Source organism: Bemisia tabaci, chromosome 2, assembly GCF_918797505.1.
Source record: "Bemisia tabaci chromosome 2, PGI_BMITA_v3".
NCBI classification, from domain to species: domain Eukaryota; kingdom Metazoa; phylum Arthropoda; class Insecta; order Hemiptera; family Aleyrodidae; genus Bemisia; species Bemisia tabaci.
The window spans coordinates 48,545,797-48,569,501 of record NC_092794.1 but is presented as its reverse complement, the minus strand read 5'-3'; the positions used below and the strand labels follow the sequence as shown (position 1 = coordinate 48,569,501).

Genomic DNA, 23,705 nt, shown 5'->3' with positions numbered 1-23,705 from the left:
TTCATCAAGTAGGCGAGTTGCGATGTTGCCTTTCCTTTACTTTTGCCTTCTATCAACTCAGGTTGATCTGTCCATCAACATTAGTGTCACGGAATAAAAGGTGCGCAGGGGGGTTATGTGTGCATGAAGAATTTTATATGGTGAAAGTTTCTCATGTTTACGTGAAATAAGCCTTATGTTTGTTCGTAAGATCTTTTTACTGCTCCTTAATTTTTATATCATTAGTTTCGCTAACAAGTGGTGAATTCTCATGGCAAATATCACCGCCAATGCGGCCGAATTCAACCTCCTTTCAAGCAATGTTCTCAGACATTTACCTGAATTTTACTAAAAACTTATGCCCGAGGATTGTTTCTTCCTTTCACCACAAGCCCAAATTCTCATAACAAGAGTTGATTATTTTTACTAGCAAGTATCAGTCGCAATCTACAGAGATTCATTTCACCTCTTGTGCGCTCATTGTTTATCAACCGTTTTTACATAAATAATCAGTTTATGGTGCTGTCAGTGATCCTTCGTCATTTTTGAAACCACCCTAAAATGTTACCAAATGATCAGGTTTGTTCAATCATTATCTCATTATTCACCCAAATAGACATTATTTTTTCATATATCTATAACTTTCCTTTCAAGGAAACTCTGATCCTAACCTGCATCAGCTTCTACTACTATTGTTGCCAGTGCGATTGAATCATTCATAGTTACTTGAGTAAAATCAATCAATGAAATGTTTGTATCCTCGCTGGATGCAGTAAGTACATTACTCCAGATACAATGAGTGTATCCTTAGTAGAGAAGATCAATGCTCAAAGAAATGCAGTGGTGTCCTATGTTAAGGTATTTGTTGCAGCCCTTATCTTGCCAGTAGGCATCAATACTGTAGCATTTCTAAGCTCAATGATCGAGAACAGACTGCCCTGGTTCACTTATATTATTTTATCCATGATCTTTCTCATATCAACTAAAAAAAAACCAATTTTACTCCTGGGGCAGCGTCTCTGAAAACTCGACAGTCATTATGCTGACAACTCAAAATTGAAGCATCTATCAGTTCAAGTGTACATCATCATCTAGAATTTTGATATTTTGGAGCTGCTTCACTATTAATATCCCTTTATATTGACTATGATGCATTGGATTACCTTCCAGTGCAATGTCCTAATTTTTTTTTTGTTGAAGTCAGAGTGTCTGAGCTAGGCTCAGTTTAGACATTTGGTACATATGTGAAAGAAATGCAGATCATATTCAATTTTTCCTAATTGTAATACCTCTTTCAATATTAAAACAAAATAAATCGTAGAGAAACAATCTAGGCCTCTATTTTATGGTAAAGGTGCCCCAATGCATGACTTGCTGGTCTCTTGTTGAAATCTGGGTAATATTTCTTTGTTTCAAGTATATGTGCTTTGTCTAAGTAATCATACCTGATACTGTTTATTTAACATGTCTGTTCACTAAATGAAACTAAACAGATTCATTAACCTGTGGAGATTTTTTATTATTTGGTGAAAATATTAAGTGTTTACTTGTAAACATGCAAGTCATCGCATAATTTTAATGAAGTTGATCTACGCTGACTGGCAGACATAGGGTATTCCTGTTTCCAAACAGTGCTCAATATTTCATTTTGGCGTTTTTTGCATATTTGATGACAGAAACTAATCTTTATTCAAATACAATGACAAAAGACTGTAATAGTTATTAAAATATGACGTTTCGAACAGCAGATTCTGCCTAAAAACTATCTCAAAATCTGTATTTTAAACCATCCAGCACATCCTCAAATATCAGGGAACTTTACCCAAATGTGTCAGAAAAACGTCAAGGAATTTCTTCTCTAAATTCTTTGGCAACCATGTCATTATGTCAAGGTCTACGTGAATTATTTTTCTATTTCGTACTTCATCGACTCATGATTTATATAACTTTGCAGACTTGGGGCAACGTTGGGAGCATTGATGATCGAGTCGAATCTGTGGAATGCGTAAGAAGTGGAGCTGGTAAGAAGAAATCATGGTCGGAATTGAAACAAGTCGTTTGCGACCTGAGACGGAAGCTCTCCTCCCTCTCCACAATGGTGCCAAGTTCCATTTCATTCCGGCGACTCTCAGATGGAAGAATCAGAATATTTTTTCTCAGCACACCGTTGAATGGATGGGAAACCACTCTTTTGTATGCGGATATTCCTGAGTGTTCAAGCAACACAAATCAACACACGCGTCTACCATGGCAACCAGTGATCGAGTCAAATTTTCAAAGTATCTCTCTTAGCAGTAAATTCTCGCGTGAGGAGCAACTCATGCTCGAACGCAAACGATTAGCTACGTGGGGTATTACCTCCTACGAACTTCATGAAGAGTCAGGGAAACTTGTTTTTCCGGCCTCTAGCACCCTCTATCAATGTATTGATTCAGGCTACACGGTAATTTTCCTATACTAGTTGCCTTCCTGTATCTCTTTTTAAATTTTATTGAACTGCGATGACAGGATTTTTTTTTTTTTTCTGGTTATTTAATCTTTCTGATGCTTTGTTTCAATTCGACAAAAATTGCCCCCTGAATTTAGGTTCCTCAGCTAGTGGACAGTAATAATTTTAAAAAATAACAAATTGTAGAGGACTATATATTGACAATGAAACACCCAAGACATGTATCTTGTTTGAGATGTTTCGAACTCTGTGCTTCCATTTTATTTTGTAAGAACACATCAACATCATTCTTCAAAGTTCTCATGGAAGTTTTGCAAGTGGAGGAAAAAAATCATAGAAGTTTCGGGAATTGATGTTGAGTAATTTTCCCTTTAAAAAATAAATCATGGCATAAAGTCTGCGTTGCTAGAAACTGAGGTACTAGGTTTGGGAGTTTCACCGTCTAACAGCAGGTGGATGTACATATTTTAATCCTTCCAAGATTGACATTTGCCAGCTTCTTTTTTTTTATTGTTTTTGTTCTTTTGTTTTTTTTTTTTTTTTTTGTTTTAGATGTCCGTTATTTTTATTTTAAGTCTGAAATAGCGAAAGAATATGATACAAGCTTATTGATTTGCAAGCAACTCTAATCAGTTGCTATTCAATTAAGAGGAGAATATAAGCGACTGCGTAAGTTCACTGAGATCTTTCTAATGTTTTCGAGCTCCCAAGATAGAAAAAAGGGGCTTCTAGAATTAAACAATGTAATAAACAATTTGAACTAAAAAAATTTATCATTAAAAAATAGAAGTATCATTCATCCTCAAACCATCTGCCTAAACAAATTATTTTGTGTCTTGCAGAATGGCCCTTTATTTCCATCAGAGTTGCGTCTGAACTCAAACGGAGCTAAATTTTTACCTCAAATCTGTCCATCGAATCCTGATCTCGTTGCTTACATTTGTAACTATGATATTTGGGTTTGCCACACACTAACAGGTAAATTTTTCATTTTTTCGGTTCTTTATTTGCTATTACATCCGTTTTTGTCAATAGTTCCTGCGTCACTGACTTTAATTTTGACAAAGGGCCACTACACATGGTATGAGTCAAAGCGTGTACATAACTTGTTTTCTCTTCAAAATTTCACAAGAAAAATGAATCTCACAAGAAGGAGTCTTGAAATCAACTCCCAGAAAAGATACATGTGCTTAATAATTAACATTTGCTAAATGGCAAAAATGAAAATGACATCATTTGTATGATCTAATATTGGGACCTTAGTAGGACGTCATTTTTCTCAACCGGGGGCGGTTACCGCCACTCTTGACTTCCGTTTGATCTGTTGAAAATACTTGTTAGTGTATCGTCCAGGACTTAGTATCTGAACTTCTCGTTCTGTGAATTGTTCGCTACATATGATTAGAGGAAACATGTGGCGTTTTCTCCTAGTTCAGACTTGAAGTTCAGATATGCGATGATAGAGTGCTCTCTCCACTCAGCAGAAATGACTTAAGATTCGCTTTTGTCAGTGCCGGTAGGGACTGACTCGGAAGTTAACGTGTTGATTGATTCTTTAATCCGAGATTTTTTCTTTATTTCAGGTCACACCCAGAGACTTACTTATGCAAGGAAAGGTGGTCGAGGCCTAGCAGATGATCCTTTGGTTGCAGGAATTCCATCTTATGTCATGCAAGAAGAGTTTAATCGCTATCAAGGATATTGGTGGCAACCTTATTCATCAGGTTTGTAAATTTTAAAAAAAAAGAGAGTGTCTACTTTATTGCCAAAAAAGAATTACTTGAACTAAAGCTGTCAGCAATGAGGGGACACTATCCAAAGCCCACCAACTCACATTCTTGAGGAATTTATGCAAGAAAAGTTTCAATGTGTCATTTGTTGCGCAGTTTTGACAGCCCTGCAGAAGTCAGGATTGAAAGAATGGTGGAAAACCTCAGGCAGGATTTTGGCAGAGTCACCCAGCATTTTAAGGATACTGCTTTTAAGTGCATTAGAGCTTATTTTTCGTGAACCAGATGATGAAAGGGACCTCCCAATGTATTTATGCATGTATGTATAGTTTTTACAAAATTTATTCATCATGTTTTGATTACTTTACAGATGGAATTTACCGAATATTGTACGAAGAAATAGATGAAAGTGAGGTTAAAATTTACAGTTTTCCATCCTCAAGTACTAACAGTTGCGGGGAAGTGGAACAGTACAGGTAAGAATCCACTTTCTGCTTTTAACTTTTTTTATGAAATTTGTGACCTGTATGTGGCAGATCAGAATTCTCCGTAACGTCCTCTAAAAAGTATGACTTTTTAATCGCAAACTTCAAACCACTATTACTCTGGTTTGGTATGTCTTTTTTGGATATTTTTTGTCTCAAAATGTCCATAGAACACTCTTTAATCTGGCATGTATCAATAACTCAAGTTTAAGTCTTCAGGAATTGATTATTTTTTCATGTAGATGCCCCAAGTCTATTTTTCTGTAGACGCCTCAGTTCATATAGGGTGATCCAAAAGTCCCACACTATTCCTAAAACCTGCAAGGTTCTTGGCCCTTCTCAGGGTGATCCCCCTTAAATGTCAAGGGGCCCAAAAGGTCGCCTCCATTAACCTAGGAGCTTCAACAAAATTTGAAGTCTCTAATTCTAGTCTTTAAAAAGTTACAGGGAAGACGCTCATTGCCCGCTGTGCCGGACTTTTGCATCACCCTGTATGTTAAAGGAGGATATTTCCCCCTCATTTCTTTGAGCCGAAAATCTTTTGTTTCATTCCAAAGGATCCACCATATTTTGAACCATTAATATATCAATTTAGAATTTTAGAGACTACATTTTAGTATTCTTATTTTGGCCTCCAAGTATTCGTTTCTGTTTTATACTGCATATTTTCTTTGTATTACATTACATACAAGAATTCTGTTTTTTTTATTTTTGCAGATTTCCTAGAGCCGGCACTCCTAATTCAAAATCAAATTTAAAGTTATTAGAATTTAGGCTTAGTGAAAGTTTGCAAATAACGCATATAAAAAATTTAGAGCTACAATACCCTTTATTGCATATGTTTCCATGGATGGAGTATTTAGTACGGGCTGGTTGGACTCCGAATAATAATTTGTGAGTTAATTTTTTTTCTCTTTTAACTTAGAAGTTACACAATTATCCTGCAATCTGTGTTGATCTTTCAAATGCTTAAAATTTGAGAGTTTGTCAGACTACAAATAAAATATTTCTCATCAACTTTTCAATTGCATGAAGTTGAATAGTGCTCTATTCTACCATGCTGAGGGAAAACGCAGCAAAACATTGGATATTGCCGAATTCCCTTCAATAAACTGTTTGTTTTTCAGGAGAGATATGAATATTTTTTAGAGTTTGGCCGGCTATCCGGTGATTATCCGGATTGCTGGATTATCTGGCTCCGGATGGATACGATTTTCTGGGGTATCCGTATCCAGCTGGATAATCATGCTGTCCGGTTTCTGGACCCGCTTGATAGTGCTTTTTCTGGCATGAAAATTTCAATAAATTTTTGGTGATGTTTTGGCGCTTCTTGACTAGTCACGGTAATTGTTCAACTTTTAGAAACTTGGTATTGCCGGAATTTAGTACATTTTCCTCAAATTAATATGATTGCAACATGATCCTTCATTCCTTAAGTCCGCGTTTTTCACATCGTCACAGAATTTGAAAGAATGAATGGATCTTTAATGAACTACCAAACAGGGTATAAATTCAACAATTCTAATTTATGTCTCCTTTTTTTAAAATTACTGAAATGAACTCTTAAAGAAGATATTTTGAATTTCCTGTTCACCCTAAATCATAGTCTACATGAATCAAATTGCACACGACAGTGGCTTTGGCAGGCTTCTTAATTGAGTATTGTTTTTTCCCCGTCCCGTGAACTTCGAAGTGTAAATAACGTGCAATAGCTGAGCTGAAGTGCCAAGATTAAGATTACCATACTTTCTTTTAGCATAAAATTGCCACAGTAACATTTAGCGTATGATTTATCTCAAGTAGATCATGGTTTTTCTGACGATCGGGAAGTTTGAATTTATGCATTGAAAAGTTTGGTAAGGAGTTACGTATCGATGAACACAATCGATTTGATTTGTTGTGTTCTATGCAAAATTTTGATGATAAAATATTTATCGTTATGCTTGAATTTGCACCCTGTATCCCTTTAATTCTACGAAGAGCAAATAAGCCTTGAATCTCTCTTTTTTTTTTTTTTTGCCCTTCTAACCTGACAGCTTACAAGGTTGTCGGACCGATAATAATAAACAAAGCTCATCTCCAGGACCAAGTATCTGTATTAAATCAACAAAACAACCAATGAGCTCTCAAAAATTCCTTTATATTTTTTTTTTTTTTTTTTCAGGTGTTGGATCCAAATATTGGATAGAAGACAGCAGCGCTTAGAACTTGTACTTATTTCTGTTGAAAGTTTTACAGAACCTCCTCCTAATGTCTATCATATAGAAAATAATGTAGCGCCCCCATCTTCCATAGCTCAAGTTATCTGCGTCCAAACATCTGATGTGTGGATCAACGTAAGTTTCTTTTAGTTACTTCTTAGTGTATCAGTTCATTTTGTTTGATCAAAATTAATGTCTTCTCATCTAACTTGATTGCCATACTTCTCCCCACTGCACTCTATGAAGTATGAAAGAAATTTTAAGATTTCGTAGTGGAATGAGACCATAGTTGATTGTTCGGTTCTATTGCTGACAATGCTCTGTGGTTTGTTACAGGTCCATGATTTGCTGTACATATTCCCAATCACTGGAGACGGGAAGATAGATTTCATTTGGGCAAATGAAGATACAGGTTTTAGACATCTTTATCTAATCACAAGTCTTCTACCTTGCCGAACAAATGGAATTGCTGAGAGATTGGACACGGCACAAAGTATGCTAATTTTACCCATATCAATAGCCATTTTAGTTTTGTCAGTGTTAAGAATGAATTTTAGAAGATCTCCAACTGCAATTTTTTTTTTTTTCAACTAAATCCAAAAAAGCACATTAACTTTATTGTGTTTTGGAACCCACACCACCTACACACTAACATGCAACAAAACTTTTGAAAAAGATCGAAAATTTTGCAGAAAGTCATTAGAAAAAATTGTGAAAAACTGGAACTTTTTGCACCCTGGACACCCAGTAAGGTACCTGTGCCTGAAGTTCTAGTAAAAATGTAGAATAACTAGAAGAAAGAGCTAATTGCTCAGCCAAGTAGAAAATTGTACAAAGTTTACATTTTAATATCTCGGTTCCATTGATGAAGATTGAATAAAATAGGCACTTTTTGGGGGGATGGGCTTGAAATCAAACTAAGTGCTTAAGAGAAAGTTCTCAACTACCTTAGTCCAAACCTTGTTGAAAAAGTTATTTCTGGTGTGGGTGAGTTGCTCTTTTTCAGTTAATTTCAATATTGGTGAAAAACTAAACAATTTGGAAATATTTTTTTAATTATGATAAGGGCAAGGTTCAATTTCAACTAGCACTGGCCAAAGTGACTCTTAAATCCCTAGTTTCAACACTTGAAGGATTTTTCGCAATATTTCGACAGAGTCGTTATGAAAGAGAACAATGAACACCAAGAAACCATCACTTTTGGTCAAAATTGGTCTTTAGACTTGTGTTAAAGTCACTGTTAGATTCATAAGGTGAAAATGTGGCCAAATCACAACCTACTCAATCAAAAGTAGACATTTAATGAGCCTAAAATCGTGGATTTACAGGTATCTCAAGTGGGCCCAAAAATAACCCTTATCAATACCCCTGCTTTAATTGGCAAGATATCCTTTTAAGAAATTATACCCAAAAGCCACTGGCCCTATACTCTGTTTCCTCATTTGTTTATCTCATAACTGAAGCTAACATAGAAAAGAATTTGATGAGCGATGAAACTGAGTACCAATTGCAGAATGATTTAAATTAAGAATGTAGAGATAGGATTAATTTGAAATACTTTTCATCTACATTGATACTAATTTTTTTTTTTTTTTTTTTTTTTTTTCGTTTTCTCAGGCACTGTTGTCTCTCAAATGGCCCTCACAAGCGGAAATTGGGAAGTGATCGGGCGTAACTTATGGGTAGACACAGAACATCAACTAGTGTATTTCCTAGCTCTTCGTGAGACTCCTCTAGAAAAACACCTTTACGTAGTTTCTCTTCTTCGTCCCAACCATGTTCGGTTACTAACGAAGCCTGGGTTTTCATATTCAATAGACTTTAACTCAGTATGTATCAGTTATTTATCTAATCATGTCTAAATTGCTCTGTTTCTCCCTTAATATAATACCTTGCTATTTCCGGTTATACAGGGTGATCCAAAAGTTCCGCACTATCCCTGTAAACCCCTTAGGTTCTGGCCCTTTTTCAGGGTGATCCCCTCAACATTTTGGAAACTAACAGAAGTCGTTTCCTTTGATCTGAAAGAACTCACAAAGTTTCAAGTCTCTATCTCAATTTTTCTAAAAGTTACAGGAATGATACTTGGTGCTGGTGGTGCAGGTCTTTTGGATCACCCTGTATGTATTGAACTTTGTAAATGTATGAACTATATCACCTTTTTCAATCAATTGTCTCTGCTGACAAAAAAATCAAGGAAAGAGTAGTGATGCTCTCTGTCAGTCAGATATATTTCTGATCTACTTGCTCACTAAAATTCCTAAAAAGTAGTGCTCTCTGCAAAGCCTAGGTGTAGCTGAAATGAAGAAATCAATCGTGCAAGTATTACTCATTTCTTCTGGTCAATCTCCCTCCCCTCCATCCCTTCCTCCCTCCATCCCTTCCTCCCCTCCATCCCTTCCTCCCCTCCATCCCTTCCTCCCCTCCATCCCTCTCTCCCTCCCTGAAGAACAGATGAAATCAACTGACGATCAATCAATGAAAATCAGCCAGACAGGGAGTGAACAAGCCGAAACGGTTGGATTTTTAGTGAAACTCTGAAATAAGAGGATAAGGGAAACTAGTTTCTTTCATGTCAAGAGCTAAAAAACCATACAGCCTAACTTACAATTTTGGAAAATATGAGTTAGCACCTCTGCTGCATTCCACAGTACAAAACAAGCAATGTAATGTTTTTAGTTTTTCCAATATCACATGGGAGCGCTGTAATGATATTGTAATTTATAAAATAAAACTGCAAATATAACCACAAAATCACAAAAATGGCAGTCTTTTCTTCGCACTATAAAATCGTTTGGCCACTACCACGTGAAATAATTAATTTAGGATGACCTGCCTTTAAATTTACCCAAAAAAAAGTAATGCTAGTTTTGAGGATGGATAACAGAATAAAGGAATGGAAGAAACAGCGGAGCTGAGATACCAATAAAATGGTCCCAAAATTGTATCAATGAAAATCTGCAAACTGAGAGGAGCTTGTGTCGTGAATAAGTCAACTTTTTGATTTCGATCTTTTGATTTTCTCAGGGTTTTTTTTTTTGTTTTTGTTCTTGTTTTTAATACACTTTTAATTTCTTAATCAGGACTGTACAGTCTGTGTAGCAGTATACAGTAGCATTACAAAACTTCCCGCCTGTCATGTATTCAGAGTTGCGCATAAAGATTCCACGGTTGAAGGAGTAGAACTAATCCCTGTCGGCCATTTGCTGGAGCCCTCTGGTAACAATAAAACAATGATTCTTATCCTTAGTATTCTCTAAAAGATTAAATACATTTTGATACCATGAGTGGTATAAAATAGACTGATCTACATCAAGAGTTTTCAATTAAGGACCTTTTTGCAACAGTGTAAGATTATTGTCTTAAAATCGAAATTAGAGCAGAAAGGAAACAATGCAGTAATTGCATTGTAAAAATCATGCATCATCGCCTTCCGGCATCTGAAATATACACTGGTAGCAAATACTTTTTGTTTTTTTTTAAAAAGAATATTTAATATTAAAGGGAAACTATCTTTCGAATTTCAATACCATGATCCAACCCATTCTGTAGAATTATCAAAATGGTCATCAATTTTTGAGACCGACTGATCTGCGGAAAGTGACCATTCTGCGAAATGAGTTAGAGAAAAGCTAACCATTTTTCGGAGTGGCAAGCAGATGTAGCAATCATAGTTAGTTCTCACATAAGATTACTGCATGGTAAGTAGAAATGTGTTTTGAATTATTTCTTATGTAGCTGCCTTTCAACGTTGAACCAAAAAAATGAAACAGGGCTTAGCGTAATGTTTCTCAAGAGATCCTTTTTTTTTAATTTTAAATTTCAAACCACTTACAATCCGGTTTTGTGTGGCATGTTTGGGTGTTGTTTGTCCCAAACAATTTGCTGGAGACTTCTCTATTCTTTGGTATCAATAAAATAATTTTCAGTTTTTACAAAGTGATGTCCTCAATTTGTGAAATTATCAAGTCACCTCATAAAAGTTGAGCAATTTCGTCATTTCCGGATTTTTTTTTTCCATTGTATAAATGACTTGAATTTTTTCAATATTAATATTTTCATTTTCTTGTTTTCCAAGTCCTTGATGATTCAGTTCAGTGTCCGTACATTTTCACTCATGAGATATCCTCTGGAGACTACCTTTACGCTATGGTCTTCAAACCTCATGATTTCGTTCCCGGTCAAAAATTTCCAACAGTATTGCACGTATATGGAGGACCCGAAGTCCAACTTGTATCCAACACTTTCAAAGTAAGTCACAATTATTTTATTGGCCTTTCACTTCTCATCCCTCCCATCAAATTTCACTTCTGAATAATACTTATTAAAAATTTATTTTGAGTAGGTTAGCAATTTTTTAAAGGTTTGAATAAGAAATCACATTGATGATGATTTGTTTTCATCAGGGAATGCGGAATCTAAGGATGCATATGCTGGCGGCTCAAGGTTATTGCGTTGTAGCAATCGACTCTCGAGGATCTCAACATAGGGGACTTAGATTTGAAAGTCATCTTAAAGGTAGAATGGTAAGTAACCGATGTTTTGTTCATCTTAAGTCATTTTGTTATTAAGGAGAGTAGGATCCGCGAGAATTTCTTTAGCAGATGAAAAATGACCCTACTTTCTCATACGTAATTAACCTTTTTTTGAAGACACAAAACACAAAATCAATTCGAGTTAAGGAGAGTGGTTGGTCCCTATCTTCACCATGTAAAATTTCCTAATGCTATGGTATACTTATCTCAGGTTCTAATGGACGGATTTTCCAAAACTTTTTTTTTGTTTGATCCCTCAGACTTTTTTCTAGCTTTAAACAAAAGGATTCTTCAAAATCCATGAATTTTTTTAAAGAAATAAGAAAACAGTTAGCAAATGAGGCCTTCCAACTTATTTTTTTGAAAGCGAAAATCCTCCTATCTGTAGTTGGAGATTAATGTGAGGGAAAAAACTAACAAAAAAGGTTTTCGAAAATCCATCCAATAGATCCTGAGAGAAGTGAATCTTAAGGTTAAAAAAAGGTTGTTTTGAGAAAAATTTGTGTGAAGTTTTGAATGAAGAAAAGGTCTGTGTCACTTTGTGCATCACATAACGCTTCATAACTTATATTATAAAGAAAAAACTTTGTCTCGAATTACACCTGTGGATATGTCAAATTGGATCAGGAATAAAACCTGAAAAAATCGTTTTTGAAAAAAGATGACTTACAACTCCCATTTAAACAAAAAGGGAGATGGTTTTGAACTTGCTCGGATTCGCTCAAGTAAGTAAGTTAGTTGTTACTCATTCCCAATACCTCATGTGTGAATGTTGCACTAATTGATGGCTAACAAACGATAATCACCAGCCTATCTGCAATCTGCAAACCGACAAGTTTGCAGAACGAAGAGAAAACTTTGCCATTTTTGTAATTTTAAGGTTAGATTTGCAATTTTTTCATACATTACAGTGTCATTGCAGCGCTCCCCTACAGAATTGGAAAAAAATTAAAATCATCAGCTTGCGTATTCTATTCTGTAGAATGCGGCAATGTCCCTAACTAATATTTGCCAAAATTGTCAATTAGGCAGTATTGTTCGTCATCCCTCACCATACTTGTTTTCAATTCCAATTGAGTGTGCGGCACACTCAATTGCACCCTGCATCCACCAATTGCATCCTGTGATTAGCACACTGTGTGCCAATTACAGGATTTCTGACTGTCTGGAAAACCTAAGAAGTCAAGGAATTTTGCAAGCAGCATTTAACAGAAGTTAGTATGAATAAAAAAAAACCAAGTTAAAGTTTTATTCCAGGGTCTTGGAAAGTCAGGGAATGGAAAAATGAAAAAATAACATGAAGAAATTAAATGAAGGAACAGTAAAACCTCAGTAACTATCATAAGAATTATAAAATGGAACCATTGACTATTTTTTTTCGTTGGTTTTCAGGGCACGGTGGAACTGTCTGATCAAGTAGAAATGCTTCAGTGGCTAGCTGAAAATTTAGGTTACATTGATATGGATAGAGTTGCTATTCATGGTTGGTCATATGGTGGATATCTTACACTGATGGGCTTGGCTCAGTATCCCCACATCTTTAAAGTAAGTTCACAAATTTTTTATTTTTACCAGTACGTTAATCTCGGCTGTTGTAAACACCACAGAATCTTGAAATTTTGTGTACATATTCAGAATCACTCTCATCATTTGGTTTAGATATTTAAGGAAAAAAGTAACGTTAAGTGTCCATTTTGACGCACGTAATACTTGTTTTGGCACTTGGGATAACTATGTTTTTTCATTTCCTTAGTAAATTTAAATCAAACAATGGATGATAGTTGTTTTTCAAAAAGTAAAAAATAAGATTTTTTGATAGCTAAACTGTTGTATCAGAAAAGTTCTAAAGCCAAAAAATCACTCTACTTTCCAATTTTTCAGAAAAAGTGCTTGTGATATTCTGAGCATAAGGTGACAAAACAAGGCCCATATGCCATATATATTCTTAAGCTTCCAAATTGTGAAACTTGACCTAAGTGATATTGACTTCAAACTTTTATCTTTCCTTGATTTCATCATAGAGCCTTCTTTAAATAGGGCTATAATCTCATAGAAATGCATAGAATTATTTTTTTTAAACAATTGATAGTGTTTGTCAGGTCTAGTAAGTCATAGTGTTTTGTTTGTCTTTGTAGATAGCTGTTGCTGGAGCGCCAGTGACATCATGGACCTTGTATGATACTGGCTACACTGAGCGATACATGGACCTTCCTCAGCATAATGCAGTGGGATACAAAGCAGGGTCAATTTTGAATTATGTCAGTCAATTCCCTGATGAGTAAGTATCTCAATACTGCATTTGAAAGCTTCCTGTTGCAATTCTCAAAGTGGGGTCGGTGCAAAAACGAAGGATGTTAAATTTTGCCATGGAGATTGATAGTTTTCGGTGAACTGACAGCAAAAATTGTTTTATCTCAGTCATTGATCACATAAAAGCCAATCACCTCTATCACAAACTGGTGTAAGAAATACTGTTTCCAGTGCAACAGAAAGTATTCCTGCTATCATATCGCAAATTCTATAATTAAATTCCCCTTGCTGTCCTAAATTGTATACATTTTGCAGTATGTCGCTCACGCTTTTAATTTTGTGATAAAACCTTTTTTTCTTGATTTGAATAGGGTGGCTGTAAGATCCTAGAATTGCTTTAGAAATGGGTGTTTGTCTGTAAATTTTGGCATGAAAAGCGTTTCCGCTTTTAAAAAGATGAAAACCGATTTTTTTAGCCAGATGAAAAGACTTGAAGTTGAGGCTGGAAAAAGAATTTTTCTCATTGGCCGGAAACTCATGACGTCATCTAAAGCCATGAACCATGCTTTGTAACCACCTTGAATCCAATGCAACATGACCACCATAGTACTAAATTTAGGAATAAAATATTTCATTTTTAAAAAAATTACTTAATATACAAAAAGCGATATTAATGCAAGTGTGTTTGAGATACTTGTATAGCCTCTTGTTACAATTGGACTAAATTTCGTAGTAAGGAACTACAATATTTGGCTCCTAATAGAAGCAAAGCATGTGCCATTAGTGTCTCTGCAGGTAGGTGCTTTTACGGATGGATCAATGCTGGCGGAAAGATGCACATGACCAATTCCTCTCGTAATGTCACGAGATCTGTTGGCGCAGTGTTTCTCCGTTCGGAACAGGGATGGACTTTTGGCCACTTTGAGAATGTGCAACAAACGCAGGCAGTCTCATTTTTTTTTTTTTTTTTTTTTTTTTTTTTTTTTTTTTTTTTTTTGTGTGTGTACTCTGCGACAATGAATTATTAAAAAAAAGGTTAAGCAGCTCTATTCAAAACGTATTGTTCAAAAAACAGCTATACAGACTGAACTGCTCCATTTTCCAAATAAAGAATGAACCGTTGTAACTATTCTTCTGGCATTCAAAAAGTTTAAAAATAAGCTTTATTACGATAGATGAGTTCTGGCAGAAATTAATTTTCTTTCAGCCTCTTGGATAATGCCCGCAAAACTTTAGGCCTGTCTACTTTGTATTGCAAACAACTTTGACAGATTTTGTTTGGAGTAATCTTATTTTTCTCAACTTTTTATTGGTAATTATTTCTTTCCTCCACTGAAGTTCACTGTAAAACATCATTAAATTTTTTTGTTGATGAACATATCCTTGTCAACTTTTATTTATTCCACTCTTGAGTAAAAAAAAAAAGTAAAAATGTCAGACCCAAAGTCTATAATTTCTAATTACTATTTTCAGGGAGAATAGGTTGCTTATAATTCACGGCCTAATTGATGAGAACGTTCATTTCCACCAAACCTGTCAGCTTATCAATGCTCTCGTGAGACAAGGAAAACCGTATCAACTACAGGTATGTTTTTTGCGTTGCGTTATTGTGAAAATAATAAATGATTAAAAAATTATGGGTGTTGAAAGGACCCAATTTTATTGACAATGGTGATCCACAGCCCATTTGTATTCTATCAGGGTGTGTACTGTAAGTAAAAACTGGTAAAACCAGAAAGTATCGGAAAATTCGATGTCATCAGAAAAAATTAGGAAAATATCTGGAAAATCGGTCTTTAATAAAAAAATTCCAAATGCTTCAAGCGTTTTTCATCTACATGAAGTTTAGCACATTTAAAAGTGAAACATTTGACTCAACTCATTAAGTAATCTGATGTGTAAAATCAAACGAATTTCAATTCATTCAAACCAAAAATCAGGAAATTTAATTTGCAGCATCAAGGGAATATCAGGAAAATCTAAGATGAAATTTAAGTAGACATCCTGTAACGTATTTGATTCTCCAACCTACTTTTTATGATCGTGTGTGTATGATTTCCTAATTATTTTTTTGTGTTTGTTCACAGGTATACCCCAATGAACGGCATAGTTTGAGAAGCCTAGATGCTAGTAAACATTACGAAACCACTCTTCTATCTTTCCTACAAAACAATTTGTAATTATCAAAATCTTTTTATCTAATGCCTTTTAAATTTTATTTGCAGTTTTTCTCTCTAGAGCAATATATCGGTTTATTTCCCAAAAAAATATTAAAGTGAGATCTAGTCCTCTCTCAATGCACAGATTGCCGAAAGTCTGTCAGGATCAGATTTTACTGTGGTATCATCATGTATATTTTATTTTGATTAACAAATTTTATGAAACCATAACCATGGCCCCATGTACAGTCAACAATCAACTGTAGTGGAGTGATCCTCTGAAAGTGTAAATCAAGACACAGTTTAATCTACTTGTACAGTGTTTCCAAAATATTTTGATTCATTCAAGTCACAGTACATAATTAAAAAAAAAAAGCTGACCATGTTAATTAATTCAGGAAATCTATGAACTCAAGAAGAAAGAGGAATTGGTATTATGATGTTCTCACTAGAGTTGAAGATGCTCTACTAGCTAACTCGCCCCTCATTTTTTCACCATTGTCCCCCCCCCCTTTTTTTTTTAAGCTTGATTTTCCAGTGCTTTTTTTAAAACAATTTTAGATTCGTAATGATTTTATGTCCACTCCTTGCATGGACTATGTATTTACTTCAATTATGTTTTTAGTTTCCCTGCTTGTAGCAGCTATCTATCCGGTTTCAACAAAATTATGAAGTCTACAACGACTTCCTTAAAGCAGTTTTTTTTAGTTCTTAGTGCGTCCTTGTGTTCTGTGAAATGAGCACTTCTACCATTTTGCCTTCCCTTTTATGTACATTTTTTATTCAACCTCAAGTTTCAGAATGCGAACCAAAACATTTCTCTCACAAATTGGAAAGAAAATTTAAAGGAAAGATTTCATCAACTTTTAACTTTAATTGCCTGTACAAAATGCCAAGTGTCTTAATTTTAAGCGCAATGTTTAATTTTACACCGTCACTGCCGAAACTTAGCCTTGCAGACGTACCATTACAAATGGATCTTTTATTAAACGGGATTTTAAATCTGTCCGCAGATCTCGCCCTCTTAGATCTTAATGGACACTTTTCAAGATTAGCTTGCATCTTGAATACTTCCTTTCCAGTTACTTTATTTTTTGGCTGTCTCATATTTTACATAAGTATTTTCTAGAATATGTAAATCCTCACTGAAGTAGCAATGAACGGCTTTTTGGTAAAATCAGCGCCAGTGCAATGAATTCCGTTTTGCCTTTACATCTTTCAAATAAGCCATTCATTTATCTCTTAGTATTAAGTTAATGGAAAAAATGTTCTTTTTTACATTTCTATTTTGAAAGGGCTCTACTTTAAATTAACATAAAACCAAAATGCAAAATAGCATGGCATGGGCATGCTAAATTACCAGTCATTTACACTCAGCCTAATGCAGGTTTTTTTTTTTTTTTTTTTTTTTTTTTCTTTTTTTAATCAGGGCACAACTGGTCTCTCTATTTCTATTTCTTTTTTGTTCTATATCACGGCATCAGAAGGGTAATTCATGGGAAAATAAGAAAAATGGTGTAGCATGATGGTTGAAATAATTTTCCTGTTTAGTTTGAATTTTTTGTGTCTAAATTGTACGAGACTCCGTAGTGGACCCAACAGCTGTGTTTTTATTGAATTTTCTGACCCCCATAATTCGTGCAGTATCAAAAAAAAAAAATAAAATAAATGCTGTGAAGGCGCTGATCCCTCGTTGTTTTGACTTTGTACACTATTCTTGCAAGTCTGTTATTTTGCAGAGGAAAATTTTAATACCTGTAGCCTCGCAATTTTTTTTTAAGCTTTTTTTTTCTTCTTCTTCATGTACCCAGTGTGGCATGTACTAAAGTTTTTATAAAGGAGCAAAACGCGCAAAGACAAAATTAAATTTCAATTTTGATTTGCAGTCTAGCTTTGAATAAATTGAACAGCTTATTTGAATAAGAGTGCAAGTATCATGGGATTCCTTTCTTCTGCCTCTTGCCAAGTAAGCTGCTTAATTTACTACAAATGTAAATATAGAACATTTTAGTTGAATTTGTCGATCCAATAAAATTGGCGACGTATTGATTAATAAATATAATTCAAAAGAATACAGTTTCAGGTAAAAAATTCAGTTCTTCAAGGGAAAGATGAACAGAACTTGACAGAAAAGTGTAATTTACCTTTCTCGGGGAAAAGATATCGTCCAAAAATCGAATTGAAATTTAGTTTCCAGATCTTTTTTGGTGAAATAGGAAATTTGCTATGGTGCTATTAAAATCATTTATCAAGATATTTTCCCCTGTCTGGATTTATCAATTATTTTATTTTATTTCAATGTTTTATTTTTTATTTTTATTTATTTTTTCGGCCTAAATTAATCGAAAAGCGTGCGGCTTCCCGCTATCTATCCTTATACAGAGGAAACCTTTCAACTTATCAAATATTTTTCCTTCTTTAAAACTTTCTTTTATTATTCTTTAGAACTCGGCTCAAGACTTTAAATTTATATTCTCTCAGGACCATGACGTCCCTTGTCAGATCCCATTCAATCTCAAAGCAGTATTCAGTAACTCTTTGATAGTTCAGATCTATATGTTGAATCCAGTAATTCGAATCAACAGTTTTTGAGCGATATAAAAAGGATAACGTCATCTGTTTTTTTTTTTCTTCTTTTTTTTTCATTATGCATTCCAATTATAAAATATCTGATTTGCTCCTTACTTCCTAATTTTTGCTGTGTACATCAGTTCCAGGAAAAATCGAGAAGTGTACGGCTGTACAAAGCAAGAACGCCGTAGATTCCATTTAAATCTCATCATTTATTGCTGACAATATACTTTATTAATACTGTTGTGCTAAGAAAAAACGTCGGATAAACATTCAAGAGTTGCCAACTTCCTCCAATAAAATATTCATTTTTAAGGAGAGTTATGAATTTTTCCTCTTGAAATTTTCAGATAGTTTAGGACTGATTGCATTTAAAATTCTCTAAAAAATTCGGAGAAAAATAGTCACACGTTTCCCTGGAAATTTATATCTTATCAAAGGAAACTTAGCAACGTCTGAGGGCTTACACAGCGTTCTTCTTTAGCACGGCAGAATAGAATACTTGATCATCAGTGCTCGGTTTTTTTCATTATGAATTCTCACTAATATAAACCTACCATTCTTAAAAAGTATGGACTCAGCAGAGCATTTTGTCAATGGAAAATTTGTAAAGTATAGAAAAGAAAAGAGTTACTGTGTTTTTACTGTAGACAGTAAAATTAACCAGTGAAAAGATGCGGTAATTGACATAAGTCTATTAACCCCTCGAAAATCTTGCTTGGTTGGTTTCTTCACAGTTACTCAAAGAAAACCCCTCAATTCAGACAATCATAAGAAAAACAGAAGCTGCTTTGCCTTGCTAAGGAAGAAAGTCGCATGAGCCCTCACATGTTGACGTTTTTAATGGAAAATGAATTTTCGGGGAAGTTTGTAAATATTTTGCCTCGAATTTTTCAGAGAATTTTCTTCGTTATCAGATCCAAATTATCTGAAAATTTGAATAGAAAATATCTCTATCATTTCTCAAAAATGTATATTTTTTTTGGAAGAAATTCGGCAACTCTTGGATGTTTATACGGCGTTCTTCCTTTGCACAGCAGTACTGTACTGTACTATTCTTCGTGCTCACTGACGAAAAAGTGAATTCAAAGCCAAAAAAAAAAAAAAAAAAAACAATTAAATGCAGCGCAAAACTGCAAATCTGAAAATGTTAATATCAAGTTCTACCCTTAACAAATCAATGTAACCCCACCATTTAAGTATTATGGTAATTTTATGTATTTTAATATTTAACATCGTAAGCTTCAGCATATTTTTTTCTCTGTTTTTTTCTAATTATTATCATTTTATTATTATTATTTCCTTTTTATTTTCTCTCTGCAACTTATCTTTGAGTGTTGTAATCTAATTAGAGCATGTTTTTAGATTTTTCTCATTCATAAATATCATTTCTTGTCACTTTGTATTAATATGATGCTGAACTGACACAAACTGAATGATGGAGGTGAACCTGCAGAAATGTGTGTCTCAGTTAGCAACATTGTAGACTTCCTGTCTTACTTTATTTTCTACTGGGGAAACTACTGAATGTTGACCCTTGAAAATTTCGGTGATTTTTCTTCTCTATGCAGAGGATATTCTGTGAAATTTCTAGCCATGTCTGTTTGGTCTCCTTTAAAAATGAAGTAGGAGCGGAAATTTTGAAACACCGCAAACGAGATACGCATTTTTGCAGTTTCACCGTTAATTTAACTTAAACAGGATGTGTGACTCATTTACATCATAATATTTTTCTGTTTCTTTTACTTTATTCAATGGAACCAGAACTGAGCAACTAATTTACTCCGTTTATCATGATTGTTGAGAGGTTGATTCAAAGTAGTATCGTCTTCCACCCCTTTCTGCAACACTGAAAGATCTGTAGCTATTATGTAATAGGTTAATATTGTACTTGTAATAGAATTACATTTCTCTCTCCATAGGTAAACCCTCCATTTTCAGTATAGCATAAAAATATATCTAAAAAAATCAGAGACATTACTTATGTCCAAATTATGTAAGTAGATGATTTTTCACATGTATCCGTCTTTGGTTTTTGAAACCAACCGCATCTTAAATTTAGTTTCTGTCATCTCTGGACGCTCAAAAACTCCTCTACCATACCCAACTAAAACTTTGCGTTGCCATTTACGGATTTTAATGCCGAATGAAAAGTCTTAGGTTTCGGGAAATGGTCTATACTCTCGTCTTGAACTCCTTACTGCAAGTCACATTTTTACCATCATTTTTGGACACTATAAAAGATCACATTGGTTTAAACTTGCTTAAAATTCATTGCCCCTAGTAAATGACTTAGCTGAAGATTTTCCGGAGTCTCACTAACTTAATGTCGTTTCCCCCTCAGAATGGTGAAATAAAGTCTGTTTGATCTACTAGTTGCTGTAATTAAAACCAAGCAAATATTTTTAGCGGAGGAGAGCCTTAGAAACCCAGACGTTTAGGAACAAGAATTGTCGGATATCTGTTGCTCACTGTTTGTTGCAGTTACCTGATAGATAACCCACCGCTTACCTAATAGAATATTATTTTATCCACATGATACTATACCACTGATGTTTTTGCTAAAATCCCTTAAGCCTGCTAAATTGCATCTACAGACTTTTTATGTCAGTTGCAAATGTTTAACTGTAAGCATTTGTGATTGAATCCATGAGGTGAGATCTTGTCTAAATTTTTTTTTGTTTTTTTCAAAAACTAAAAGACGTCTTTCTTCAACCCTATTTGTCGTCTCAGAACTTCAGGACTCATACATAAGGCACCTTTTGTCACAAATCGTTGGTGAAACTCCCAAACAACATATCTTGGTTTGCAACATTGCAGACTTCCTGTCATACTTCATTTTTCAAACGGAAAACTACTGAACGTCAACTCTCAAAAACTTCCTTGATATCTCTTCGCTGTGAGAAGCAAATTCTGAGAAAACCTCAAGTAATGATCTTGATTTGTTCTCCTTTAAAAAATGGAAGAGGGGCACAGGTTTCGAAGTGCCGCAAACGAGATACATGGTTTGGGAGTTTCACTGTTGGTACTCTCAATCTTGATGCGGTTGGAATGTTATAACATGATTGCTTTTCTCGAATCAAACATAGGATTTAAAGTCCAAGGAAGTTACCTATGTACTCGGCCCTTGGTCAGGTCGTCAGGGCTTGATTTTCATGCGTCAATTGAACAGAGAAATTTCTAAGTGTTTCGAATCCTTATGCACTTTTCATAACGCAAGTCATCAGTAACTCGGGAGGTTGAGGTTTTTTATTTTTTTTGAGCTCCCCAGTTCCTTTGAAATAATTGAAAAGTGTATCCCAACCTTGATAATTTCGGAGGGAGAGTAAAATCAATTATGACTATCAAGGACAACTCGAGTAAAACATTGTGATAGAAAGTCTCTTTGCTTCCACTCGCAAATGGTGATGTTAGCTTGGGGTTTTTACAGTGGGTATATGCACAACTATACTGTGTTCTTATGAGTGCATAAGCATCTTACGATCTTCTTTTGATGTTTCCTCTAATATTATTTTATTTTTAGTGCTCTTTAGGTCATTTGATGGAAAAAATGCATCATGTTACACTTGAAGTAAAAGTATAGAACATGCTTGGAGCGACGTGCTTGCACTCTTTCTAAAATTTAAATCTCAGGTTGTTCGTACCTAACTTATGTACCACTCTTTTAGGATAGTCCTATCACACATTATTTTAAAGAAAACTCGAAGAGATTGAGTTCCTTCTAACTTTTTTCTTCTCAGGATAATCTACGACAGATCTACATATATCCAATTAATTCAACTCTCAGTGCTATTTGATGAAGGGCCCTCACCCTCATGTGGGTGTGTTAAATTCTTTGCATCTAATAATATTGAGTTGCTTTCAGTATTTTTGCGACCCAAGGTCTCCCTGTTTGTAAAATGTATCTGAGTGACAAATCGATCTCAGGGTCATTGAGGCATTTAATCGCATCTTCTTGAAAATTATGAGCATTTCCTCTGCATCAGCAGCAACATGCAGCCAAATATGTTGTCTAGAAAAATAATTATCAGTTCAACAGACTTGTTCAAGGAAATTTTTAAACCTCAAATGACAGTTATGAACTCGTGTCTCCAATGATGCGCCTATCAGATTCTTAGGTTAGATGGGCTTGATTTTTCATGCGTTAATTGAACAGAGAAATTTCATAGCATTTCGAATCCTAATGCACTTTTCTCGACACAAGTCATCAATGTAGACTCATAAGGTGAAGATTTTTTATGTTTTTTGAGCTCCCCAGTTTCTTTGAAGTAATTGAAAAGTGTGTCCTAACCTCAACGTTGCTAGACTGATGGCAAGTCGATTTTGAAACTACTAAACCACAGATTTCTAATGCAATATAAGAAAATTTTCGCTTTCATTTTTTTTATTATTTTTTTTTTTTTTTTTTTTTCGTCTAGAGAGTAGATATAGGTGTGCAAAATTTTCAGGAAATATTTTTGAGAGGACAAAGAAAAATCGAACAAAATAAAATAAGAAAAACAATGATCAGGCCTTCTGTGGGAAAGTGAAATGTTACATGAGACTTGCAACGTCGCCAATCAAGATATATGGTTTAGTACTTTCACCATCAAAATGCTATTAGTTTTACTCAAATTAAAGTCATCACCAAGTACATTTACGCTCTTTCAAAGTGAGACAGTAGATCTGCCAACTTGATTTTTCTGTTTAATTTCAATGTTAAGTTAAGGACAGCAGATCCTCTGTCACAATCAAAGAGAGCTTAAATTCATTTGGTTAGGACTCCGCATTAATTCACCGATGAATCATTTCTTTTCCGTATTCGTCAAAATACGGTTTAATCCGTTATTGTGATATTAAGAGAGAAATAATAATACTGCTATGATAGTAGCGTGCATTAAACTTTGTGATAATGTTAACTAAAAAAATGTTGGTCAGTGGTATGACTAGGAATAAGTCAAAGTAGGCAAAAACAAAAGCCTGGGATTCCTCTGATTTCTGAGGGTAAATTATTTAAATCTTTAAGTATTAAATTTTATTATTTTAACTAGTGTGTTTTATGTTATTAAGGTGGCAGACATTTTTTCTTTTGATGCCCCCTGAGTGATAGTAAAAAAAGGAAGAAAAGCTCATTGTATGTACGTAGTATCTAAATTATTAGTTACAACTTAAAATCCTCCCCTGTCAAAATTCTGTAACAATCCATCCTTATTACCAAAAACTGTGAAACATGTCAGTTACATGATGAAGAGTAAATAAGTATAAATAATTTCAACAATTTATTATATTATCATGTAACAAGCCTACTTGTATCAAATTGTAAAAATTTCTACAAATAAACCCTTTTAATTTCATTAACGCTTTGTT

At 34.5% G+C, this 23,705-nt stretch overlaps 1 protein-coding gene across 1 annotated transcript; it reads left to right on the top strand.

Moving 5' to 3' along the window:
• The first annotated feature begins 63 nt into the window (after positions 1 to 63).
• On the top strand, positions 64 to 23,696 carry LOC109044095 (dipeptidyl peptidase 9). The gene is made up of 16 exons (XM_019061614.2): positions 64 to 558; positions 1,934 to 2,422; positions 3,271 to 3,406; positions 4,012 to 4,152; positions 4,529 to 4,634; positions 5,361 to 5,537; positions 6,808 to 6,979; positions 7,181 to 7,337; positions 8,462 to 8,673; positions 9,928 to 10,063; positions 10,923 to 11,095; positions 11,251 to 11,370; positions 12,772 to 12,924; positions 13,515 to 13,657; positions 15,103 to 15,214; positions 15,717 to 23,696. The coding sequence occupies exons 1-16, from the start codon at positions 541 to 543 to the stop codon at positions 15,807 to 15,809; spliced, it is 2,538 nt and encodes an 845-aa protein (XP_018917159.1). The 5' UTR covers positions 64 to 540; the 3' UTR covers positions 15,810 to 23,696.
• The last annotated feature ends 9 nt before the right edge of the window (positions 23,697 to 23,705 follow it).

What these genes read in the sequence shown, in the direction of transcription:
- LOC109044095 (XM_019061614.2), top strand. An exon ending in TGGACTCCGAATAATAATTT is followed by an intron (nt 5,538 to 6,807) that starts GTGAGTTAATTT and finishes TTTTTTTTTCAG; the next exon opens with GTGTTGGATCCAAATATTGG. An exon ending in CCATTTGCTGGAGCCCTCTG is followed by an intron (nt 10,064 to 10,922) that starts GTAACAATAAAA and finishes TTGTTTTCCAAG; the next exon opens with TCCTTGATGATTCAGTTCAG.